Raw genomic sequence first — 27,381 nt, 5'->3', positions numbered from 1 at the left:
GGAGGTCCTGCGGACCCAGGGTGCCTGTGTGCTGACAGAGGGGGAATGTGAGCCCTGTGAGGCACAGACTAAAGCACAGTTAAGCCGCAAGAGGCTGGAGTGCTGCTGTTCCGTGTTGAAGGCACCCTCCGCCACAGCCCCACCCACCCCGGCCCAGGCACCTTGCGGTGGGGGCTTGGGGAGCTCGGCTGGAAGTCCAGGGCCAGATAATCGACGCTGCCAGTGCTCTTCTTAGGGGCTGGACTGTTGGTGCCACTGGGAATGGGAGATGCAGACACTGGGTTTTGCTATCATGAAGAGGAAAAAACTGTTAGTAAGTTTAGGAAACAGACTAACCCACCACCCGAAAAACACACCTCTTGGAGGAAGAGCTACAAGCTCACTGAAGGCCTACTCAGAGTTATGCACTGTGCCAGGGACTTTTCATGTTCTCACTTAAACCTTCACAACAGTCTGGTGTTGTAGGTATTATTACTATTCTTATTTTTTAAAACAAAGATAAAATGCTGGTTCGGAGAAGTGAAGTAGGGTTGCGCAGTCTTCTGTTGCATCCAACCTGCTTTTCTGCAGCTCCCGCCCACTGCCTAGAGCTGGGCAGTCACACAGAAGCAGCGTGCTCCCTCCAGCCCAGCTCCTGCGAGATCTGAACAGTGGCCTCATCCCCTGGCACCATGAAGCCCCAGTTCTTTGTGCAGCTCTTCAAACGACATGCTCTAGAACCTTGTCTCCATCCAGGCGCCAACATTAACTTGTCCAGGATTTTCCTGAAGTCTCATTCTAATAAGAAAGGCAATAGTCCCACTTCCTGTTTTTTGGCTACTTTATTGGTTGGTTGGTTTGTTCTTTCAATGAGCAGCAACTGCCAGGCACCGGGCAGCTATTCTCTTTTCAGTGACAATCTCAGGAAGGACACTTGCCATGCGCTGCCTGTGTTTATGTCTCTGCTGTGGCCTTTACCACAGTGAGTCATGGACATGTGTGTTTCCCACTGATCAGGAGATACTCAATAAATGTTTACACTCACATACATGCCCATGGTCATGGGTACAACAGGATAAGGAAATGAGGGAGGATCTCTTACTTTTAATAGATTTTCACAGGGCAGAAGGAGGAAGTCAACTTTGAAGGGTGCTCTTGTCACTGAGGACTATTCTGGAACACCTGTCTAATCGTCTGGTCTGCTAAACCTTCTGGGGCTCCCTCCTGCCCACAGGAAAATCCATACTTCCCAGAAAGCATTGGAGGTTCTTTATGATCTTGCTCCAGTACAACCCTCCTGCCCCCTCACCTTAGGCCATACTTCCTGACTGTTCCATGTTCCCCCTCCACATGGCTGCCCCCACCTCAGTGCCGTCTCTTTCCCCGGCCAGTATGATCACTTGTCCTGCATGTGTACCCCCCCCCCGCCGCCCAGTGCCCTCTCCAGGGGGCACTGACCACTCCGTAGTATCACAGGCACGAGAAAGGCAGACCTTCTCTGCCCCTTAAGACTACGGCCTCCTTGAGGCAAGGTCTTCATTCTCTCTGATGACAACCTCACAGGGCTTGTCACATATGTGGCTCAAGAAAAATTTAGAGTAGCAAATGAAATCACAGATAAAGTGGGAGCCCCTAGGCCAAGGTGGATTAGCCAAGCTGGGAAGTAGGGACCTGAGAGGTAGGTTCCAGAGGACTCAATGAGAGTCATTTCAGATGGGACCCCGGGGGACTCACCATAGGGACATAGTTCTCTTCGCTGTCTCCTGAGTCCGTGCTGGTGATGCTCTGTGTGGAGATGGGGCGGCAGTACTGGGAGGAGCTGGAGTTGAAGGTGTGGCTGTTGTCAGGGGAAGACAAAGCATTAACCCTGTGGAAGTTTCCAGCCTCCAGCTGGGCCTCCAACCCTCACACTCCAGACCTCTGCCCTCGAAGCTTTACACTCCGTTCTCAGATGAAGGTGTGATAAAGGACGGGTACAGTTATTCCCTCTTACAGATGAGATGTAGAGACTGGTCAGCTACTGAATTCATTATCATCAGGAAGCAGTTTTCCCGACTTACAGCTTGGCCACTTGTCCCCTCACCAACCCTAACAGCCCTGTTCCAAGCTCCCATTTCCAAAAAGACACTCACATGGCCCTGGACCAAGACTTGGTGACAGGTGACTTGAACGGGAGCTCATCGATGACAGTGTTGTTTCTCAGGTCTAGCGGTGTTGGCTTTGCTAGAGCAGGCACAGAAAGTTGAGTAATCAGCCAATAACAATAATGCCACACATACATCCTTACACATGACACACAGGTATATTTATAAACACCTTCAAATTCATCCCAGTTTTACACAGGGAAACTGAGGCTCAGCAAGGGTAGATAATCTTTGCCCATGTTGATAGGCCTTGAAGTCATGTCTTCAGATTCCAAACTATAAATTCTTTGCTTTGTATCTATGGTAATCATATTTTCAGAATCTAAAATGGAGACATAGGGTTTGACAACAGATTGTTCTTCTCAGATTTGTTACTCTATACAAAAGTGAGACATGGTATTTGAATTAGTGAAGGCCACCGCGACCACTCCCTGCTGCTCCCGGACCAGGGCTGTGGAACCCGGAGTGGAGGAAGGTGAATGCTGCAAGGCTGCGATTCGAATGCTAAGGTCTGAATTCCCTGCTGGCCAGACCAACAGGGTTTATTTCTGCCAAAGGTTATTCTACTTCTCCTTTTGAATCTCTGCTACTGATCTAAGGCCAGCAGCGTGAGGTAGAGGCATGCCTTGAACTTGAATTCCAGTACTTCTTCCTGGTCTAGATGCAGGCGGCACAAATCTAACTTTACTGAACATCTGCTATGGACCAAATCAATGTCCTACATGCTTTCCTTGTAAATAAACCTGGGAGGCAGGAATTACCATCCCCATTTCACGGTTAAGAAAACTGAGGTTCCGAGAATTTAAATGATTTGCCCAAAGACATGCCTAGGAAGTGCTGGATAAGGATTGCAACCCACATCTACTTGGTTTAAGTGCTCAAGCCTTTCTACAGCATCATAACGTATCTTTTAATAGACTACTTCGTTAGTTTGGCCCTGCCCAGCCCCAGATCTAATACTAACCCTTTATCCTTGAATAGATGTTATATATTACGAAGCACTTTTAGATATATTATCTATGTCCCTCAATGCTTCTGGGAGGTAAGTATTACAGTTTCCATTTCACGAATGAAGAAACAAGGCTCACAGACACAAAATGATTTGTCTACAATCACATGTTAGCAGGTGACAGAGTTGAAACCTGAAACTGTCCTCATTTCTATACACCTTTGTCCATCAGGCTACCCCAGCAGCCAATCCTTAGAGTGCCAGACCACTGGGATGAATCTGGAGGTTTGTGTGAGTGTGAGCGTGATTTTGGGGTGGCTTAGGCCCAGAGGCTACCATTTCCTTGCAAATGAAGTTCAGGATCCACCTGATTGCTAAATGAATGCACACAGTCCCTGGCCATTGCCCATAGATGGGACAGAGAAAGAGCAGACTCACCTTTCCGGTCAGGTTTGAGGTTGCGGTTGACAGGGGGTGGCTGGATCTCAGTCCCTCGGCTGGGGCCTCGGTGCATAGGAAGGGCTGTAGAGGGGTAGCCAAGCGGGTCAAAGTGATGGGGCCCTGGGCTCATGGGGATGTAGACACTATGGGAATTATCGCCTGCTCGGTCCATGGCCAGCAGGGTGGAGGAACCTGGATTCATGGGCACGTAGTTGTCTTCAGAACTGGCGCTATCCGATCGGCCTACAAGCGTTTTTCCTGGCTAGGAGGGACAGTGAAAGAAATATGGTTGTCACTAGCAAGAAGAAACAAGATGGAGGTGAGAATTTATATACGAGGGAAGAAAAGTCATGACTGAGTGAGCTGTACTGGGAAGCTCTAAGGCAGATCCTTGGACAACCAAGGGAGACAGGAAGAAAGGGAACCTGTGGGTCCCTTCTAGCATCCATGATCCCTTGGGACTCACTTAGAATTTTTGACAAATCTTTCATATGAAATACCCTTGGTGGCTGAATCCACAAATCTTTCTGGATGTCTAAGGCAGAGGATAGCACAGGCCATGGGCTGCATAGGTTTGGTTCAGGACCCGCCTTCCACCTCCAGTCCAGACCACCATTGGGAGGTCAGCATCTCAGGCCTTGAGCTGGGCAAAGAGCACATTAGAAGCCTTGGCCCTGACAGGTGACGGCTGGACCGGCTGTGTTTCCCCGGTCCAGCTTTCAGTATGACCACCAAGCTGCAGTCAGAGTTGCCAGGGTGTGCAATGTAGCAACCTTGGCTATAGCCTTCCTTTAACTCTTGCCCTGTCTGTCCAGACATACAACTGTTTTTGCTTTGGTTACCTAATTTTCAGTCTTTTCCATGGGTCTAGTCTGCTAGCTGGGGCCTGAAACCTTGCAGAACTATGGTCAGCCCTGTTCAGAGGACAGCCGGAAATCCTGTGCTCAAACCATAATTCTGCCACTGAGCCTGACTCTGAGCACCACCCCTGTCTGTAGTCTCGCTCCACGGCCCCCTCCTCCAGATGAGACCTCGTAGGTACGATGCTGCCCTAGATCCATATCCCAGAGCCTGCGTCCTTTGTGTTCTAGATCCCTCCTGCTTACCCACAGGGTTGGTGAGCCTTGTAGTCTAGTACGGCGGTCCCCAACCTTTTTGGCACTGGAGACCATGCTCCTATGAGGATCTAATGTCTGATGATCTGAGGAGGTGGAGCTGAGGCGGTGATGCTAGCGTCGGGGAGTGGCTGTAAATATGAACACTTGCTCGCCCGCTGCTTACTTTCTGCTATGTAGCCAGGTTCCTAACAGGCCACGGACTGGTACTAGTCTGCAGCCAGGGGGTTGGGGACCCCTGGTCTAATATTCCTAAGTACAGACATTTCTTCCAAACCAGGACACCTGTTTCTTACTTTCTAAAAAGTCAACCCAGGGTTCTGAACTGAGACAAGAAGCTTGGCAGGGTTTTAAGAGGGAGATGCTGTCACCCTTCGGGTTGTGTTTTTAGTTCCATGGGTGTGATCTTTAATCCACCTAGGTGGCCTGAGGACCCCTGGCTAAAGCCCACTCACCAGGAAAGAAGTGACTCCATCACTCATGGACTCTGCAGACCGGCCTGCACTCTCTCCACCACGCTGGGGGTACTCGTAGGACTCACAGGAAGAAGCTAGACATAGGAAGGAAGATCCAGATGCACTCACAGTTGACCTGTGTGCTGCCACTCACCCTGACACTCACCAGTGTTGCTCAGGGTCTCACTGACACTCCAGAAAATACTACTCTCAATTCCCAATGATAAGGTATAACTTCCATCATATCACTCCCTAGCTCAAGAATTCCTCCCAGGCTTTTCGATCTAGCTCCAGTGTCAGCATCTACATGGAATCCCTTCTTGACCACTTCTGCCCTCATTTACACACCTTTCCTTTAATTCCCATAGCACTTACCACTCACCCCAGCCATCGTTTATATAATACTATAGTAATGCTGATACTTGACTAATTTTTACATGTCGAATTTATTTCCCCAACTAGGTGTGAGCTCTGTGAAAGGCAGGGACATGTTTTTTGTGTGTCTCTATTATTTCGGTTCCAAAGTACAGGGTAGTTGATTGAATAGCTGATGGATTGAAAGACTACAAAGAATACTGAACCAGGAGTCAGGACCCTGTGTTCAAGTCCCATCTCTGCCACTGACCGACTTTGCAACCCTGAAAAAGTCTTTTAACTACAATGGGCCTCATATGAAACAATGAAGTTTTGTTCCACCAAACTCTCAGGGTCACTACATGGTTTGAATAACAGAATAGATAAAATAACAGGCTTTGCAAGGTACGAAGCAAATGCAAAATGAAATGAATTAATATTATTATACCTTTTCATCAAACAGGAGATTATATGCAGAGTTGGAATATTCTATGTGGAAAACAGTGGCAACAGAATTTAGATAGTTCAGATAGAAGTTTGGACTTTAAACCAAGATTTAAGTGTGTCTTAGAAAACTATTTTGAAGATCTCATTTTGTTTTAATAGTCTGCTAGTTCACATAGATTTGGCTGCAGATTGGACTGGTCCTCTAAATTTATTTTCGCAATCTTTGGTTTCATTTATAAATGAATAAAATACTATGGTTTGGACTTCCAAACCCATAAGATGTTGCATTGTGGTTAACTAAGAAGGTTCTATCTCCCTCAGGAGAATATCAGCTCTCTAAGTTAGGGTCTGCTCTACTGCTGCTGTCGTGGGAGTCCACCAAGAGCCTCCAGTGCTAGAGAACCAACTGGTAAGGGGTCGGAGTAGAAGATGCCTTAACCATATCAGTGAACTGGGTGGTCTCTAAGTCTTCTTAGCATGGATGACCAAGGACTAGCAAACTACTGAGAACCCCTGTGCTACCTGCCTCTCCTGCTGGGTCTCAGCCGGGCTTCCACTCACCTCGGTGAAGTCGGCTGTTGTCCATCGCAGGGAGGGTGTTGCGCCGGGGAATGGTGGCAGCGGCAGAAACTGATCTGCTGTTTTCACTAATTGGAGGTCTCTGTTGAGGGCTGCCCCATCGCAGTGTTTCCGCCTGGCTTGGCTTGGGGGGCCGAGGTGGGGGAGCTATGGCTGAGTCCCCAGGAGCGGCCACTGCCATGGCATTGTGGTTCTTGTCCAGCGTGAATGTCCTAGGGATCTGGTAGGCTGAGAGTGGAGTGGTCGGAACATCCATATTGTCTACCAGGAGGTCCCCAAACTCCCGGCACAGGGTGTTGCTGGGTGTCTTGAAGGTGTACACATCCTCATTATCTGTCTCCGAGCCTGTGAGGCTGCCCTTGGTGTGGCCATGGGAGGCCAGGCTCCGGGGGAGGTCGTAGGTACTGTCTCTGAATTCTGTATTGTGCCGGCTTGGCTTGGGGAGGCTATAGAAGCCATGGACTTGACCACCAACCCCATTGACACAGTGTCCATTGCCCTGGGCAAGTTTCTGTACGGCTGTGTCACTCCTCATGAGGAACGAGGCCCTGGTGCCCTGAGAGAAGCTGGCACTCCTAAGGGAGAGAAAGAAGGGAAGGGGCAGGTGGGTTAGAGGATGCCAGGATTGCCCACCCAGGCAGGCTAGCTGACATGTTTAAAACCCTGTGCAGCTTGTTGGTATGGAGGAGGAGGCTGGCAGTTTATCAGCTGTGCGACCTTGGGCAAGGCACCTTCTCTTTCTGAACTTCAGTTTTTTGCATCTGCAAAAATGGTGATCAAAAACATACTTTGAAGGTTATTCAGAAGTTAGACTCTAGTCTATCTAGTACAGAGATGTTCAATCAGTGTTAGCCTTCATCCCTACCCCTCTCTCCAGATCGCTGATTAGCAAGGGCTGGTCTTACCTACCCCGCTCCCAACAGATATCAACAAACCAGTTATACTGTCCACTTGTTCATCGTTTTAAGTTAGAATATATACATTTGAATACGAAGGCGGACAGGAGAAAGAACCTTTAAGTCATTTTTTCTGAGTCTCAGCTTTCCCATGGTAAAATAAGTTAGCTAAATGGGTGTTGATGTTATAAGTTATAAAGAACTATTCGAACGTTAAGCTATAGATTTATTTTATACTGTGTATTATGGTTTGTTGAGAAGCATTTAGAGGGAGAAATATCTCTTTCCAGAAGTCTAAATATTTGCAGAAAAAATGGTTTGGGAACTGTATTCCTGTTTGGGAACTATATTCCAGATAGAAAAAGTTTTATTATTTTTTTAAATTTAGGTATTTGGGAAGTACGGCAAAACTGAGCAGTTTAAAGATGTGGGAGTGGGAAGGATCTGTGCTAGATTCCAGTACTGCTTCTAATACGCTCTGTGAGGTGCACCAAGCCGCCTCCCCAAGGTGTGACCTAGTGGGCCCCAGCAGCTCTTAAGGAAGCTTCATAAGCCTTTGGCTTTATAAGTGTGATTTTAAACTGGACTCTGTGTTCCATGTAGGTGCCTTGGAAAATTGGAGGGTGAGGTTCTAAGCAAGTAGGGATCCAAGTTTGCTTTTCTCTCTTACTTTATGATTCTTCATAGGATTTCATGGGGACGGGGCAGGAAGTAAAGAATCACTTTTCTAGAACAATCCTTTATAGTAGTGATTTTCACTCTTTTGGGAACTATAAACCCCAAAGAATCTAATAAAAAGTCCTTCTCACCAGAATAAGGCAAATTTTGTATACATACAAATTTGCATGCTATATCTGGGCGGCGAGGGTGTCATAACCCCCTGAGACCAATCCATGGAACTTCTGTTTTATGCAAGCTCTTTCAGCTCACAGAAGTTTGTTATTTTGGATGTGGCCACCAGATGGTGCTAGAAAATAGGGCCTAGCAGCCTAGAATGAGGAAGGGAAACAAGTGTCTAAGCCAGGCTCTTCTCTTATGTAAATTTGCATACATTTCAGTTCCTAAACCTTCAGCCACAACCCTCCCCCCCTCACCGCCCCCCCCCCGTGCCCCCAGAGGCCAGGCCTCTGTGGTAGATAATACAGATGCATGTTGAAGGGGACTGAGCATTACTTCATGAATAAGGTGGAAGGAGTTGAACAAGGCAAACAGCTTGCTCAACATTCCATACTCAGATGGTAGTTAAACTGGTTCTAGCGTCCAGGTCTCTGGACTCCCTGCTCAAAACCCACACTGCTTCGGTGAGCTCCATTTGGGCAAGAATCAAGAGCGGCAATTCTGAGCACTCAGGAACCAGTGGTCTTTACTACTTTCAAGTAAACCTTTACTGAGGCCTAGTCACATGAAATGCTGAGTTGCTTTCCTGGGATGACTACCTAGAAGCAGGGGATTTGGAGCAAGGCTTCTCTCCCAGGGCTGTGGGCTGACGGAGGCCTCATTTAATGAGTAATGTACCGTGCTACACACATCTCGTGTGAGGCAGCTTTTAATCTCCCTAACAGTTCTGAGACAGGTATTGCCCTCACGTGCCAGATGTGGAAAATAGTATATGGTGGAGTTGGTACAGGAAGAAATTCAAACACGAGTGTGTAGAGGAGCTCTCTGGGGGAAGAGGGAAAAGTGTGGGAGGAAACATTCCCTCAAGCCAGCAGCTCAGTGCGTTTCCTCCATAGTCCTGGCTGCCAGCGGCTCCAGAGGCTATGGGTAGATGGGACTATCACACCACTCTCTTGCATGTGCTTTGGTCTAAAAACCGACTCCAAACATCTTCCTTGGCTTTTAGGACAGTTTCCTAGTTTTCTTGGCAACTTTATTTTGTACTTGTTCTTCCGCACATTTTCATATAATTGTACGTACCACACTACACCACGACTTCACTCTTTTTCACACTACTCTATAGACACCAAGTACCTTAATGATGAAGAGCCTGGTTTGATTTTTTAATGGGAATGTTCCTGTTTAAGGAAACCTAATACATAAATGCTTGTAAGTAAATTAACCACCATTAGCTGTCACTGACAATTTTAAGAGGTCATTTAGCCCACACTTTTGCATCTGACCCATCCAAAATGGATCCTTCCTGTGAGGTAAGAAAACTCAGAAAGTTCTGTCTTGCAATCTCTGAGGTGAGGTGATGTCTGCATCTCAAACCCTTCTGGGTGCAATTTTGAGCCTGCCTTCTCTCTCTGGTTACAGAGCAAAGCTATATCAATGAAACTAAATGAAACTAAAAGTTGTATATTTTGCCTTTGGTCAATCAAAGCCACTAGGTGAATGACTCAGAGAAGCCTTAGAAATGATTAATCACAGTTAAGCTCACCACAGCATTTCTGATTTTACTTTTTACTCCCATTGGTCTGTAGAACTTTGCCACAGAGTCAGTGATGCTTTTATTCTGGCATCTTATCACTTGAACTTTCACTTTCCCAAGCCCTCACCAGAATCATGGCTTTTCAGAGCATGTGATTTGCCACAATGTGTCACCTATTCCAGGTTTAACGGCCTCCTAGAACTAAGAGGACAGAGACGGGCTCCAATCTGGAATAAAGCCCTGACGGCTGGAGGGCAAAAATAAATCCAGTCAAACTAATTTGTCTTTGAAGACAAAAAGGACTCTGCTTGTCTTGACAATGTCAATTCAAAACTCTTTTCATTGGCTATAGTTACTTATTTAAGCTCAGTGGAAGAGATGAATTTTAAGAACTAAAGTCATTTTAACTAGAATACATATTACTTAGTACTTGAAGGAAGACGCTTAAGTTATTCTGACTGTATATCAGGTTCTCCATAAATGTAAAAAAGAATAAATAGAAGACCAGTATATTAGCCTCAGTAATTACAATTTCACAATGGTAGCCTAACTAAGCATAGTTATGTCTATGCAAGGCAGGGATGATTCAGTATCATACACCATGATTAAGTTGAATTTATTCCTGAAATGCAAGGTTGGTATCGATATCCTTAAATCAATTAATGTGATATACCACATTAACAAATCAAAAGATAAAAACCATATGATATCAATAGATGCAGAAAAAGTATTTGACAAAATACAGCATCCATTTACAATAAAAACTCTCTGCAAAGTGGGAATAGAGGGAACATACCTCAACATAATAAAGGCCATATATGACAAACCTACAGCTAACATCATACTCAATGGGGAAAGGCTAAAAGCGGTTTCCTTAAGATCAGGAACAAGACAAGGATACCCACTTTCACCACTCCTCTTCAACATTGTATTAGAAGTCTTAGCCTCAGCAATAAGACAAGAAAGAGAAATAAAAATCATCTGAATTGGAAAGGAAGAAGTAAAACTCTCATTATTTGCGGATGGCATGATACTGTATATAGAGAACCCTAAAGATTCCACCAAAAAACTGTTAGAACTGATCGATTAAATCAGTAAAGTAGCAGGATACAAAATACGTATTCAGAAGTTGGTGGCATTTTTATGATTTATGATTGCATCAAAACTATAAAATACATAGGAATCAAATTAACCAAGAAGGTAGAAGATCTATTTTCAGACAATTATATCTCTGAAAAAAGAAATTGAAGAAGATACAAATAAATGGAAGCATATACCCTGTTCATGCATAGGAAGAATCAACATTGTTAAAATGTCCATATTACCCAAAGTAATCTATAGATTCAATGCAACCCCTATCAAAATACCAATGGCATTTTTCAGGGAGCTAGAACAGATAATCCTAAAATTTATACGGAGCCACAAAAAACCCAAAATAGCCATGGCAACTTTGAGAAAGAAGAACAAAGTTGGAAGCATCACACTACCTGATTTCAAACTATACTACAAGGCTACAGTAATCAAAACAGCATGGTACTGGCATAAAAACAGATACATTGATCAATGGAACATAACAGAGAGCCCAGAAATAAATCTCACTAAATATTTGACAAAGGAGGTAAAAATACACAATAGGGTAAAGACAATCTCCTCAATAAGTGGTGTTGGAAAAATTGGACAGATACATGCAAAAAAAAAAAGATGCTGGACCATCTTCTTACATCGTATACAAGAATAGACTCAAATGGATTAAATATTTAAATGTAAGACCTGAAACCATAAAACTTTTAGAAGAAAACACAGGCAGTAAACTTTCTGATATCACAAACAGGAATTTCTTTTCAGATATATCTCCTTGGGCAAGGGAAACAAAAGAAAAATTAAACAAATGGGACTACATCAAACTAAAATTTTTTGTATGGCAAAGGAAACCATCAACAAAAAAAAAGACAATGAACTGTTTGGGAGAAGATACTCGCTAATGATACATCTGATAAGGGGTTAATACCCAAAATTTATAAAGAACTTATACAACTCAACAACAAAAAAAACCAAACAATCCAATTAAAAATTGGGCAGAAGACCTGAACAGATACTTCTCCAAAGAAGAAATACAGATGGCCAATAGACATATGAAAAGATCCTCAAGGTTGCTAATCATCAAAGAAATGCAAATTAAAACCACAATAAGATATCACTTCATACCTGTCAGAATGGCTAACATCAATAAATCAAAAAACAGCAAGTGTTGGTGGGATTGCAAATTAGTACAGCCACTATGGAAAACAGTATGGAGGTTCCTCATAATATTAAAAATGAATATACCTTTTGACCCAGCAATTGCACTTCTGGGTATTTATCCAAGGAAAACAAAAACAATAATTTGTAAAGATCTATGCATTCCAATATTCATGGAAGCACAATTTACAATAGCCAAGATATGAAAGCAACCTAAATGCCCATCAACAGACAATTGGATAAAGAAATTATGTTTCATATATACAATGGAATAGTACTAAGCCATTAAAAAATATGAAATCCTTGGGGTCATTCCATAGTGTGGTGGTTACGCATCTGCTTTACATGCAGAAGGTCCTGGGTTTGTGCCCCAGGTGGAGCCACAGACCATACCTTGGGTGTGCCATACCCCAGGTGTGCCAGGCCCTCCAGGGGCGCTAGGCCCTAGGTGCACTCCACGAGTGTGTGGAGATACAGTTCTTAAGGGGAAATGGCAATATCCATAGGTCAGGGGTGGAAGTGGTGGGGGGAAATTAAAGAGGGGGAAAAAAGGAAATCCTACCATTTGCAATGACATGGATGGACCTAGACGTTATTGTGCTGAGTGAAATAAGTCAGACAGAGAAAGATAAATACCATATGATTTCACTTATATGTGGTATCTAAGGAACAAAAAGAACAAACTAAGCAAAAAGAGACTCACAAATATGGTGGACAATTTGGTGACGGACAGAGGGGAGGGGTTTGGGAGAATGGAGTGAAGGGTTAAAGAAGTACAAATTAGTAGTTGATAGCTGGGCAAAGGGATGGAGGGCATGGGGATGGGGAGCACGGCAGAGGGAATGCAGTTAGCATTAATATGATGGCTAAGTGGAGGGTCAAGGGAGGGAGGGAGCAATTGAGGGGATCATTTCATGAACATTATAGATGTCTAACCAATGTACTGTATACTTGAAACTAATTTAAATAAATAAATTTATTAAAAAATTGAGTTGTTTATCTTCTGTTGAGTTGAAATAATTCTTTATATATTCTAGGAATAAATCCTTTGTCAGATATGTGTGTTTTGAGTATTTTCTCAACTTCTGTGACTTGCCATTTTGTTTTCTTAATGGAGTTCTTTTGAAGGCTAACATTTCAATTTTGATAAATTTTATCATTTTTTTTCTTTTCTGATTCCTGCTTTTTTACAGCTTATATAAAAATCTTTGCTTACCCTAAGATCACAGAGATGCTTTCTTCTACAAGTTTCATGGTATTAGACTTTGCATTTAGGTCGCTGATATATGAGTTAACTTTTCAGTAGTACGATATGAAGTAAGGGTTCTTTTTTTATTCTTATATGGCTATCCAGCTGTTCTAACATCATTTGTTGAAAAGACTTTCATTATCTTATTGACAACTTGGTCAAAAAAACATTACTTATAGGAGAATGAAAATAAAATAACAGCTGACCTCTCATCAAACACAATGAAGGTCAGAATACTATAGAATGGCACCCTTTAAAATGCCAAAAGAAAATGAAATCATCATTCTAGAATTTTATACCCAGAAAAAACTCTCAAGAAATGAAAGAAAAATAAAGATACTTTCAGATAAATAAAGATTGAGAAAATATATCATGAGGGGACTTAAATGGCAAGAACTGGTAAAGGAAGTTCTTCAGGCTGAAGAGAAATAAAACCAGGTGAAAACCCCACTAGACAATGTTTAAACTTACTTTCAACACTCATACGTACTATAAAGAACTTATGAGAAAATAACAGCCTTTTGTAATTACGCAGGTATTTACTATTTTTGCTGCTCTTTATTCTTAAAGATCTAGTTTCCTTCTGGTACTATCTTGCTTCAGCCTGAAGAACGTCCTTATTTCTTTAAATCACGACTCTTAGAAATTCACTTATTTTTCTTTTATCTGAGAATGTCTTAGTTTTGTTTTCATTCATGAAGTATACTTTTGCAGGCTATAGCCTTCTGGGTTGATATGCTGATATATTTTTGATTATATCCTGAATGTTGTGATCTTAAGTTGTCTAGATTCTGGGTTCTGTTATAATGCCCTAGAGAATGTTGACGCTTTTGTTTTTGCAGGCACTTAGCTTGATTAAATTCATACTGCAAGTTTTGACTCTCCTTCTGTGTGTGGTAAACAAATCTCAGTTTAGTTCACAAAGCCTTTTTGTGCTTGTTTGGGACTGTCCTACACTTAGGACTGAAACTTCTGTTATTTTTCGGAGTTTTATCTCTCTCCTAAATTTCATCATCTCTTCACTCATTATCTACCCCTACCCCATAGATTAAAGCAATAAACACAATTGTCTAAAGATTTTGTATGCTAGCTTAAAAATTTGGGTTTATTTTTATTTGTTTCTATGAACTGAGTCCTCTCAACAATGGGTCAGCTTTTACAGTTTCTTCATGTGTCTAGCAATTGCTCACTGCATACTGAATATTTTGGATGATACATTTATAGGAACTTCCTTTCTAGGAAAAGCCATGTAACTTGGACCCATTCAAAGTGGGTACCTTCTTTTAAGAGTCAAATCTTTTCCAATTTCTGCCTGATTTTTGATTGCCTTCAAACAGTTGTTTTTTAATGTTTTGTCCAGGATTTGTAATTTTTACAGTATGTTTAGTATCATGCAAGATACTTCACTACTACCAGAAACTATACAGTCTTTCTAGACTGAACAACGCCTCCTCCCCACCCTCCATCCCCCTTTAGAATTCTACAAAAAATGTCTGAATGCATTTTTTTTCCAAAAAATCTCCCTGAGATCCTGCTCATCACCCTCTTGCTCCAACACCTACAAAAGTGAACACAAAGACACAGAAAAGCAGTTTGGTCAAGGCCCCACAATAAAAGTGCTTCCCAGCTGCAGGTAAGTTCTATCTCTTCTATTATGTTATCTCTCTACAACATGGATTTGTTCAAATATTTTATTATGTACCTAGTAGGTGTCCTGGGTCTTCAAAGAGCAGTAACATATTAATATAAACATCCATAATATGAGGCAGAAAGTTCCAAGTGCCTGAGAGTGAGAATAAAAAAACCACTATGGGAATTCAGAGAAGAAATGAATTCCAGCTAGGAAGATTAAGAGAGGTTTTACAGAGGAGGTAGGGGTGCAGAGAGGGGGCCCTAACTGCTAATGCAAGCAGAGACATTTATATATTTGTTCTCTGTTGCTTTAGCTGTATCATGGGACTGGAAGTGGCGACAGTTGTTAATATTACATAAGGTCTTCTATTTAAAGTGTGAACTGCAGACCATCTAAACTGGCATCATCTGCAATTTAGCAGAAAGGCAGGATCTCAGGATCCTCCTCAGGCCTATTCAGTCAGAATCAGCATTTCAACAAGATCCTCAAATATTTCACATACACATTAAAATCTGAGAAGCATTAATATAAAGCACGTGGTCTTTCACTAGAACTATAATTGTAAGACCTCCACATTCTCTGCTCCCTGGGAGTCCTCCATGTAGTAGAAGGGGATGGGGAACAGGAGAACTGGCGGTATGTACTGAGCATCTACTCCTGGGTACTTCGTGTATGTGTTGTCATCTGATGCTCATTAGTAAGCCTTCGAATTAGTTATTTCTATTCAGCATATAAGGAAATTGAAAGTCAAGAAGGTTAACTAACTAGCCCCAAGGTCACAAGGAAAGTGGCAGAATCTGACTTTAAACTCATATCTGACTGACTCCAAAGCCTGTAATATGTTTTTCATTATAACACACTGCCTGTCTTTGGTTTGTGTTTCAGGAGAATCAGGTGCTATTTATGGTTCTGCCACTAATTCAGTGATCTTGGCTAATTTGTTCTACCTTTTTGGATCTCAGCTTTTCATAGATAAGTTGACAGAGGCTGAACTTGTGAAAGTCCATAAACAAATGAATCAGGCTGCTTCAGGAAAATGGGCGTTTGAAGTATCTGAGGTATAAGACTGAGTGTTGGGAGCCTCTGTTGGGTGATGGTAAATGAGTCGGAAAACCAGAACCAGTGTAGCACATGTAGAGAAAAGAGTACAGGACAAGAAATGAGAAGACCTGGGTTCTAGTCCTACCTCTGTCATTTATTAGCTGTGAGCCTCAATTTCTTCATCTATGAAGTGAAGATAAATGATCTATACTGTCTCTCAGTGTGTTTGACTAGTTCAAGTGAGATTATGCATGAAAATATTCTGTGACGTGATACATTAATACAACCTCCAATTGCTTTAATTTTCGTAACACGAATTAGATATTTCTAAATTAATTAATTAAGGAATATGATTTGTAATCTGCTAGCCATGGTAGCAAGTGGGAACTCTCTCTGGCAAAGCCCATCAGCTCTGCGCTCTTGTTTATCCTAAGAGTGGAAATAAAAGGTAATAAAAATATGCACAGGCTCTGTACCTGTGAGAGGGCTGGCGGTGTTAGAAAAATAAAGACCATTATGCTAGAGCAGGGGGTCTTTGCTTTAGAACTTTTAGTGACGATGAAATGTTTCATATCTGTATTACATGGTATGGTAGCCTCTAGCTATGTGTGGCTACTGAGCACTTGAAATGTGGCTAATGCAGCTGAAGAACTTAATTGAATTTTGATTAACTCAAATTTAAATAATCACATGTGGATAGTGGCTACCATTTGGAATGGTGCAGCTCTAGAGCAAAAGTGAGACATGGATTTGTTTAATAATGTTAAGGTTTTATAGCTCTTTTATAAGGCCAATGATTAAACTGATTTTTTTTTTCTGTTCTGAAACTGTAGCCCTGAATGCCTGTTCTCCCAAGTTAAACAAAAAAGTTTTATCGCGTGACTTTTCATAATGGGAGGCTTCTCTAGAATCCAATTATCGCTGTATAGCAACAGAAATGATACCAATAAAATGTGAAGGTTACCTAAGTCAAATGATGTTTTGTTTTACAGATAGAGATTCACTCACCTTGATTTCACCTCCTTTAAAATGGAAAAACAGCCTAAAAAGTGCTATGCCCAGTGTGTGGACACACACAGCAGTCTCTTACCTGGCATTTTCTGCTCTCCGGCTTATGCACTGGTGCAGGTAGAGATACTCCTGAGGCGCACTGGTGGACAAGGCGGGCTGCATGTGGTTTGACAGTGGAGGTTCGAATGTGAACAAGGTCGGCTGGCTGGAGTGCGACGGGGCTGAGGATTTCCGTTCTCGGAGTAGGTGCTGATTGGAGCTGCTGAGCTCGGCTGGAGAGGAGCGGGGGCCATGACTGGCTAAGGAAATGTTTCTCAGGGACTCTGTGAATGCAGAAGGAAAGGAAGGTGTCCTTATCCCAAAGTGGGTTGTCAGAAGAAGAAGAAATATCAAGAAGAGAGGCAATAATCCAGCAGCAGCATTCTCTCCCTCTCATGTACCTGCTCCTTCTCTCCCTTCCCAGAGAGGAGGGCTGTGGCCTCCAGGCCATCTTGGTGAAAAGGGGATGCTCTGTACCTTGGTATTGCTGCTGGAGTCACCTGGATGCCACTTCTTATCACAACCTGCCCCGCTGCTAGGAGGTGCGGCTACCTGTGCTCCAGGAGTATGACTTTGGCCCTCAAGCAAGGGCAGCCCTGGAGCAGTGAGTACCACTGCCTTCCTTCTCTTTGGTGGCTCTTGTCATCACCTTCCTCAAAGCTAAAGCTGGATTTGTTAAAAGAAGCTTTGCTTCCTGAAGACTTGTTAATTGAGGCCCTGGACTGAGCCTTACTGTATTAATGATAAAAGCATAAATTCATCTGGGGCTGGTCATTAGACTGGTCCCAGCTCCTCTTGCCTGCTCTTCCAAGTCCTCTGTGGACAGCAATGTTCCCCATTTCACAGCTCTTGTACCCACCACTCTCTATTAGTCTTTTTCTTCATAACTCTTATCTCAAGCTCTCCTCTGTTAAGTTAGAAAGGAAGCGAGGTATTAAAGACAGATAATAGCTTAGAGTGCTACACCCTAAGCCAAGGGCATTATTCATTTGGCTGGCTCTCTAAGCTTGGTTCAAATTCTTAGCATAACACACAAGGCCTTTCACAGTCTGACCTACTTCCTGCTTTTCCCCTCCCATACCCAAGGCATATGGAAGCTTCATCAGTCTCTGAACACATCAGCCTCGTTTATGATTCTCTGGTTCGGCTAATGCTATTCCTTCCACCTGGATTTCACTTCTACTCTTCCAGCACTCGTATGAAGACTTTAAGACCCTACACGGACATCGCATTCTCTCTGAAACCTTCCTGGACTCAGTCATTCTTTGGGGTGCCAATAGCACCTGGCCCATCCTCCATTACATCCACCCACGCTCTGCTTCCTGGCCTAGTCAGTGGGTTTCTAAGAACAGTAACTGATGTTGTAATCTCTACAATCTCAGCATTTACATAATAAAGGCCAGGTACACAGAAAGTTCTCAGTTTGTGTTGGCAGAATGAGCAAACACATTCATTCAGTATATAATAATTCCAATAGTGGAGCTTCTTGTGCAAAAGAAATAAAGATTTAAAGATGTAATTTCTGGTTGAGTGATAGCTAGTTGGGGAAAATATTTTAGTGGTGGTGATTGTGGCTTTCTAGGGTTATTCAAATTATTTCAGAGGGGACACAATTCTGTTTCCACTCTCCGCTTTCTGACCTATTTCAGTGTGTACCGTCTCAAGGCCTGAGGCAGGGTCACTAGCTCATTGATGCTCTACAGCGTTAATTACTCTCCAGTCTAGTCTGGTACTAGTCAGGACAGCTTCTGCCTGTGTACGACAGAAAAAGCCACAGGCCTCTGGGGAAAAACTGATCCATTGACAGCTGTATTGACCTCCAAAATGAATTCCCATTACAGGTCTCATAGTGAACTGGACATGTGTTAACAGAATCAATGGCTTCATTACTCCATTAGGTTTGCAAGATGAACTCTTTAATGGCAGAGGAGAGAGGGCTTATGCTGGGAGACAGAGTGACCATGGCGCCGGGGACGAAACAAGCCGCTGCCTGAGATGACACAGGGAAGGTGCAAAGAGAAAGCTTCTGGTTCAATTCTACGTTCGCCATGGTCTTTTTGGACTACTCTTCCTCTGCCCTCCTCTTCAATGTACTTTTTCGTTCTTTAAGATTCTGCCCTAGACCTTGCTATAGCTTCGCTCTCATTCAGGAGAGTCTCCTGGGGTATCCTGTCCACTCTCATTGCTTCAGTTACCACTTAACGCAAAGATAACTCTCAAGTCTACATCTCTAGTTCATGTCTCTCTCCTTGGCTCCCTGTCACATCTGTCCATTGGCTGGGCATCTAAATTCAGGTGTCCCACAAGCAGGTCAAGCTCAACAATCTGAATTGAACTCCTCGAGCTTCTCCTGTGTTCTGCATCTCAGTGAAGTACCTCATTCAATCAGTTCTCCAAGCCAGAAACCTGTGCGTTATCTACGACTCTTCCCTGTTTCTCAACAACCACATCGGGTCATTATGTCACTGCCCTGCTTACATTCTTCGATGGATAACTGTTATCCTCAAGATGACTTACAAAGCTCTCTCTCTTTTAAAAATAATTTTCCTGTTTATGTCTTCAACCTTGTTTCTCACCAGTACATCCTTGTATTTCAAGGAGAATTACAGGAAAATACCTTTCTCTCATCCTTCCATACGTTAGGCTGTAAACTCAGCAGGTGCAGAGATTCTGTCTCTTTCCTAATACTTTGTCCCTAGCATCTAATATGCTGATTAAATACAGGAAGTGCATAGCATAATAAGTCACACTCCCTCAATAACATTTGCTGACTCCTCATTGTCCAGGTTCCCCAGTGTGACAAGAAAAGTCATTTTGTCATGACCTACTTATCCTGGCCTTGTTACCCAATACATCCTTTATGCTCCCTATGTTGAATGCTTGGGCCGTGGTTCTGTATAAAAGAAGTGACTTGTCCTCACCTCTGGGGCCCTCTGCCTCCAGCTCGGGCTGGGGAATCAAATCTGTGACCCAGTTTATTTACTTGAAGACCTGGAGAAGTCACTTCACATCTCTGTGTCTCGGTTTCCATATTTACAAACTGACATAGGTGGCTATGAGGATGAAACACATTAAGGGTCCAGAAAACTGTGCATGTTGTAAGTACTCAAAATGCGTTGAGCCACTTCTGTATCCCTGGTACCTAGAACAGTGCCAGCACGTACCAGGTGGTTAATATCCATCTGTTGAATAAATGTAAGAATTTTCCCTGGCACAAAAATCTCAATATGATTGTTTCTTGTAGTCAAAATTAGAGAGATTTTAAGGTCTGTTAATAAGGTGAAGGAGGAGTTAGGATGAGTTGGGCCCACAGATACTTGGAATTCCATTTGACCAGCATGAAGCCATGTCTATGAAACCAGTTGGCTCCATAATGGTTTGCAGTCCCAGAAAGTTCTTTCAAAGCTGTTTTGACACTACGACTTTGCCAAAATTCTAATTGTGCTTGCAATTTTAAAAGATTTCTACCTGAATTTATGATTATTCCTTGTTGCCTGTACTGGGTTGAATAGTGTCCCCCCCCCACACACAAAAAAAATTAAAAAACAACTCATGTCCACCTAGAATCTCAGAATGTGACCTTATTTGAAAATAGGGTCTTTACAGAGGAAACTAGTTAAGACGAGGTCATACTGAATTAGGGTGGGCCTTAAGACTGGTATTCTTTTAAGAAAACAGAAGCACAGAGACGCATAGGGAGAATGCCATGTAATGACAGAAGCAGAGACTAAATAAACAAAGTGCAAGGTAGCCATAAATGGAATATTATTCAGCCGTAGAAATGAAAAAAAAAAATACTGATACATGGATGAATCTTCAAAACACTATGCTACGTGAAAGAAGCCAGCGATAAAAGACTACAGGTTGTATGATTTTATTTATGTGAAATATCTAGAATAGCTAAAGCTACAAAGATAGAAAGTAGACTATTGGTTGCCTGGGGGTTGGGGGAGTGGGAATAGATGGTAACTGCTAATGAGTATACTGTTTCTTTTTGGGGTGATCGAACTATTCTAAAATAAGACTGTGGTTACAGTTGCACAACCCTGTGAATTTATAAACCACTGAGCTGTATACTTTAAATGAGTGAATTTCATGGTATGGGAAATATATCTCAGTAAATTTATAAACACACACAGTTTAACAGTTCCTCAAAAAGTTAAACAGAGAGTTATTATATGACCCTGCAATCTTACTTGTAGGTATATATCTAGAAGAAATAAACAAAATGTGGCATATCTGTATAATGGAATATTATTTAGCAGTAAAAATGTATGAATACATGTTTACGACATTTATGAATCTTGAAGTCACTATGCTAAGTAAAAGATTTCATTTATAAGAAATGTCTAGAATTGCTAAATTTATAGAGACAGAGAAGTAAATTAGTAGTTGCTTAAGGTTGGGGTGAGGATAGGGAATAGGAAGTTGTTGCTAATGGGTAAGAGATTTCTTTTGGGGACAATAAAAATGTTCCAAAATTAAATTGTGGTAGTGGTTGCACAACCCCGTGAATATGCTAGAAAACACTGACTTACACTTTAAGTGATAGATAATATGGCATGTGAACTTAAAAAACATATGCATACATATATATAAGCCCTTTGTAAAGCATGAAGTGTTAAGTATATCCAACAGATTAACAGTTGTCTAATGAAAGACATCTGACCTTTAGTTATTTCCTCTCTAAAGAGAAAACTGAACACTCAGTAAATACCAAGTCCTTACTAAAGTACATTGAGTAAGAGACATTCTCTCCTTCCTGCCTTCAGTTCTCCATACTCCAATCCCATAATAAATTCAGGGCTTCACCCCATAACCATACAAAGACAATGGGAATTTCAGCACAACAAAATAGCAAGAATGCATGGTTTGGGGTCAAAAGACCCAAGTCATTTGAAATTCCACCTCGCAGTGATGGGAGCGTCAGGAGACTGGGGATCCAGCTCCAGCTGCCATGGACTAGCTGTGGAATGGCAGACGAGTCTCTCTCAGCTTTGGTTCCACACCTGTCAAGTTGGGAGGATGAGCTCGGGCCTGCCTATCTTGGGAGGGTGTTTTAAAAGATGAATGAAATAAGGGTGTGGAAACAAACTAGTTCACTAGCATAAACTGCTCAAAGGATTTGTTTTTATTGTCTGGGTACCGCTTGAGGGAAGGAAAAAATGGTAGAGACGGAGGAAAACATTAAATAACGTGTGCCTGGCTGTTTTTGGTGTGTGGCTGTAATGATGTGTCTTAGGTCATTAGGAAGGTCAGTAATACGGCAAGAAGAAAATGGATATTTCCAGACTGCTGGCCTGGGCTTCTATCTTCAAGTCTAGACTAAAGATCATGCCAGAAAATGCCTGAGTCAATTTGTTTTCTTTTAAACAGGACTTTATTTTTTCCTCTTCTTCCTGGCTTCTTTTTAGAGCCCTACAAAATCACTCCCCTTCCTTTCCACAATCACCCCTGGGAAGCCTGCCCAGCATACAAACACTCCTCCCACCTTCTTGCAAAACTCTAGAACAGGAAAGCTCTGAAGGATTTCAGTAGAGGAGCCCAGCCCAGCCCGGCCCAGCCATCAACTGGCTAGTGATAACGGCGGCAGGAAAGGGGCGGTTGGCGGGACTTTCTGGAAAAGATGACTGGCCAAATAATGACTAGTTCCCTTATCTCAATGCCCTTTGTATCTTTATCCTTTCCCCCCAAAATCCCCACCCCAAGCCTCAGTGGGTCTCAGAACCCATAAAGTAGTAGATGAAAGCACATGCTGGAGTCAGGATGGATTCAAAGCCTGACTCTGCTAACTCCTAGCTCTGTTAGGAGTTAGTAAACCTCTTTGATCCTCCCTTGGTCGACAGGGGAAATACATACTTTGTAGGGCTTCTGTGAGGACTAGAGATCATATATGTAAAGCACTTAGCACAGCACCCCACCATCCTTACTGCTCCCATTCCTGGAGTACACCTGGGACTGGTCGCGAACTTGAAAGCGACCAAGAGGAATGGCATTTCTTTCCAAGCTAGAGTGGATGCTTGGAAGGTAATTGTCATAGTTTGAGTCGCAGCTATCTCCCGTATAGATGTTATATGAAAAACAAATGAGAACAAAGAGGACAATATTGACTCATAATCACAGCTTTCAATTACTAAGCACCCACTATGTGTCTCTAGTCTACTCTGTGAGGTAGCTATTATTACCTCCATTCATTTATTTTTTAATTTTGGATGAAGAAACTACAGCTAAAAAAAAGAAAAAAAAAAGAAAGAAACTGAAGCTCAGACAAGTTAATAGTGTGCTCTGGGGTTATACAGTTAGAAAGTGGCAGACCCTAGATCTGAAACAGATCTTCGTTTTCAAAGCCTATTCTTTTCACTTATGTCGAGAAAAGAGTTCCCACGAGGTCTCTGTGAGGTAAATGGTATTAGCCTCTGGGAAGCAGAGTCAAATAACAGAATGAGGGTCTAGGCCTGGTTCTGTTGCCAATAGGCTGAGTGACCTTAGGCATGCCATTTCACTTTCCTGGGCCTCATCTTCTCTATTTATAAAACGAAGAACTTGGATTAGATCAGGGATACACATCAAAGTCATCTTTGGAAAACTTAAGAAAGCTGTTCTACGTAAAACCTAATGAGTCATGTTTATACAAAGATTTAGATGAAGATCTACTGGTTTGGTTTTTAACAGTCTCTGGTTCTTAATTCCAAGGCAGAGGTAGAGGGGTTAGAGTCACTGAAAAATCAAGGGCAAAGCAAGCTCTGAAAGCCAAATGAAAGAACAAATTCTTTCAAAAATCTTTCTTTGTATCATCAAAATTTTAAATTGGAAACTGTCCATGTTCTCGCTGGCCTTTCGGATCATCTGACCACGGCCAACTGCAAAGGAACAATGTGTAACAGAAAGAGCCTGACGTGGGTTTGGAAACATGGGAATCCAGGTTCTGAAACTATTTTACCACAGGGCCTCAGGCAAAACTTTTAATCTCTCTGAACCCCACTTCCATTCTATCAAATGTCAAAGAGAATACCCATCTCACACAGGGTCCTTTTGAGGATTTCATGAGATGAAATATGGATGAACAGTAATTATGAAATACTCAGTAAATGGTTCTTGGCTTGACACTGTTAACTCCATGGTTTACTTCTAGAGGTGGAATGGTGTAAAATTCTAAGGGTTCTAATAAGGAGAAGATGGTTGATGAAATAATATTTAAAACAGTATAGACATAGGATTCTATGGGGTGAGTGGTCCTCCCTCTAGAAAGCTAGTTGAAAAACAAGGATTGGATAAGTGGAGAGTTCTTAAAAAACCAAAGCATGCTGACAGGTGCTGAGGGTAAGACTGGATCAACAGCTCCAGATCCTTTTAACTCACAGTCACAAGCCTGAAATTATTTAAGAAGGTAAAATCCCCCCAATCCTCTGACACACATCATTAGAGGAGTTATTCGTAAATTTAAGGCCAGATACAAAAGGGCGTCACTCTACACAATAACCCATATAATATGGCAATTGGAAGGGCCCCTGGAGTCCAAATGCTCATTTATCACTGCCACTCTCCGCATTCCCCAAATCTCTCATTTGCAGTTGGAGAAACTGTGGCCCAGAAAGGTGAGGCTACTTGTCCAATACCATACCGTGGGTCAGATGTGAACCCTGAAATTAGACTTCATAACCAGTCTGGGGGTCTTTCTACTGTACAAAAAGAAAGATGTATCGATGTGAATGAAGATGTATTCTCTATATTGCATGGAGGAGGGGGTGGGCAATCAAGTCAGCAGATCTGATTACCAGGACACCAGCTGGCAGGACTGTTATCTTGTTATGAGTTTATAATGTTACATTTGCATGGTAAATAAAGGTTTGCTGGACCAAACTACTAAAGGCTAGTATAAATAATTCCTCATTTTGTAAGTCTCCTAGTATTTATAAAAACTATAAAGTAGAGGAAAAACGGGGAGGCAGAGACAGGCAGTAACATGAGATCTTGTGAGACCTTTCAGGGATTCTGCTTATCTTTCCTCCCCCGCCCCCTTCTGAGCAAGGATCTGAGAAAAGACACCATCTCAGAGCTCTGAGAGCCATGTCAGAACATCCTGACCTTGATGCACATGATCTCTGATACACTTCAGCAGAAATCAATTTTGTGAAGGGCACAAGAGAAAGAGAGTAAGTGGCAGTAGCTTAGAGGAATGTCACGGTCTCTGGTCACACATCCTTATGTAACCTTCTTTGCAACGAAGCATCTCATTTTAGAGATGGGAAACTAAGGCCCAGAACCAACGCCATGTTTCCCATAAGGTCTCTAGCTAGAAGTAATCATGCCTTCTTCCTCTACACCTTTTCTAGTACTTCATTTTGCCACTTATTTTATATTGAGATTTCACAAATCTGTCATACAAAACTAGGCTGGGAGCTGTTAGAAGTCAGGATCTAGATCATCTCTGTTTCTCTAATGGGGTTTAGCACAAGGATCTGTGCCTAGTAAATTCCCAGATTAAAACAAGAAGGTGTTCAATAAATACACCATGGCAGTAAGTTTTGTTCAAATCTTTCCTCCTTAGGTTGGAAGAATAGATGAATAGCTCCAGAATTCAAATGTAAACTGCTTTTTAGGGTGGAAGGAACTGTTGTCGCTCCGTGAGGTTTCCTGGGCTATGTGTTCCTGTTTTTGGACAGCCAGGCTATATTTAGCCATGCATGGTCCTGTTCATTTTAGATCAAGTTACAAGCTTTATTTCTCATCTGCCACATCTAAGGCACATCTCACTCGTGATAGACCTTACTCCTGCTCCTTAGAGTGGGGCTTGGGTTAGCTGGGTGGTCCCCCTCAAAGAGTTAATTTATATTTGGAAGGAAGCACTCTTGTCATTTGCTTAGGGGCCTGAGCACTGACTGTGGACACTATGCTAGGAGCTGCAGGCCCATCAAAAAAGGGTGGATCTTCTCCTTACTCTACGAGCTTATGCTGCAGTTGGAAAGAGCAAATTTATATCCAGAGCAGCACTTCTCCCTTCCCCCAAGGAACTTTGGGAACCCACTGGTATTCTCACAGGGATCGCTCCATCTAGTCAGCACCATAAGTTCACATGTAAATGATGCATTTGACCCCTGTGACCTTTCCACAAAAATATTGAAAACATATCACTGTGTTTTTAAGCTTCCCCCTCCTTTTACAGTGACTTTCACTAAGGCAACTGGCAGGGTGGAACACAAGTGTCTGACATTATAATGGTGGGAGCTTATCGAGAATCGTTAGCAGTGGCAATAATCACAAGAACAATACCTGAAACTGCTCTAGTCTGGATGGTGAGGCTGGGATTCTAAGAGCTCTAGCCTGCCTAGGCATTAAGAGACCTGCGGCATTATCTGAAGCAGAAATTTGGCTTTAGGAGAGGCCATGTGATTTGGGGAAAGGAACATGGATATTGACATCTGACTCTTAGCTTACCAGCTGTGGAATGTAGGGATGGTATTTGAATCTAAGAGTCTTAATTTATAAGCGACTTGTAGGGTTGTCCTATGGAATAAAGAAATGCCACAGTCCCTTCACATAGATGCTTTACAAGTGGAAGTTCTCTCTCAGCACTCTACTATGGGAGGTAACCCAGTGTGGGAGAAGATCTTAAATTCTGTGCTAACAGACCTTCAGGGATTGACCAGAGTCAGGACTGATCCTAGATGGTACAAATGTACTCAAATGGCCATTGTGTGGTGAGCTGAGGACTGCAGGGGCAGAGAGCCTGGCAGGACCCAACTTTTTAACTTGCTTTGGTATCAAGGGATACCAAAAAAAAGCCTGCTGGGGTTATGTCAGAGACAGACTGAATATAGATAAATTTGGGGAGAATTGACATATTGATATATCTCTCCATTTACTGTGTCTCCTTTAATGTTTTCTAGCAATGTTTGTCATTTTCTATATAGCAGTTTTACATGTTCTTTTTTTTGTTGTTAAATTGATTCTTAAGTATTTTATTTTTTGATGCTATTATAAAAGAAATTTAAAAACTTATTTTCCAATTGTAGGCTGCGCTCAACAACTTTGACATTTATAATAGCCCTGAAAAGTTGGCAAGGCAGTGATCTTTGCAAATTCACTTAATATATGAAGAGACTAAAACTCAAATAAAATGACTTACTCAATGTTGTAGAGCTCTTAGGAAATACCCAAACCAGAATTCAAATTCAAGTCTTTTTTGCACAAAGTTGAGGACATGTTCTATTATGTAGCTCTATATGATAGATGAGAAGCATATGCTTTTAAGTCACAAGTGCTATACAAATATCTGGCACACTTAAAAAAGAAAACTATTTAAATGAGACTAGTAAAGAAAGCAAGACCTAGAGAGACTTTTCCTGATCACCCAAACTAAATGACGATCTCGTCACTCCTTATTCCATTACCTTGTTTTATTTGCATAAAAGCACTCACTTATTGTTACCATTTAAACAT

At 42.3% G+C, this 27,381-nt stretch overlaps 1 protein-coding gene across 3 annotated transcripts in view; it reads right to left on the bottom strand.

The window, feature by feature from the left end:
• GAB2 (GRB2 associated binding protein 2) overlaps positions 1-27,381 on the bottom strand; it is a 159,423-nt gene that overhangs the window by 5,011 nt on the left and 127,031 nt on the right. For all 3 annotated transcript variants that reach the window (XM_016161462.2, XM_036220948.1, XM_036220947.1), the window contains 7 exons: positions 16,982-17,225; positions 6,446-7,038; positions 5,084-5,178; positions 3,511-3,775; positions 2,112-2,202; positions 1,714-1,816; positions 162-287 (listed from right to left, as the gene is read on the bottom strand). In XM_016161462.2, the coding sequence (XP_016016948.1) occupies positions 162-287; positions 1,714-1,816; positions 2,112-2,202; positions 3,511-3,775; positions 5,084-5,178; positions 6,446-7,038; positions 16,982-17,225 (1,517 nt within the window). The remainder of the gene's footprint in view (positions 1-161; positions 288-1,713; positions 1,817-2,111; positions 2,203-3,510; positions 3,776-5,083; positions 5,179-6,445; positions 7,039-16,981; positions 17,226-27,381) is intronic.

This window comes from Rousettus aegyptiacus, unplaced genomic scaffold, assembly GCF_014176215.1.
Source record: "Rousettus aegyptiacus isolate mRouAeg1 unplaced genomic scaffold, mRouAeg1.p scaffold_m13_p_5, whole genome shotgun sequence".
In the NCBI taxonomy this organism is placed as follows: Eukaryota; Metazoa; Chordata; class Mammalia; order Chiroptera; family Pteropodidae; genus Rousettus; species Rousettus aegyptiacus.
This window is presented reverse-complemented; position numbering and strand designations above follow the sequence as displayed.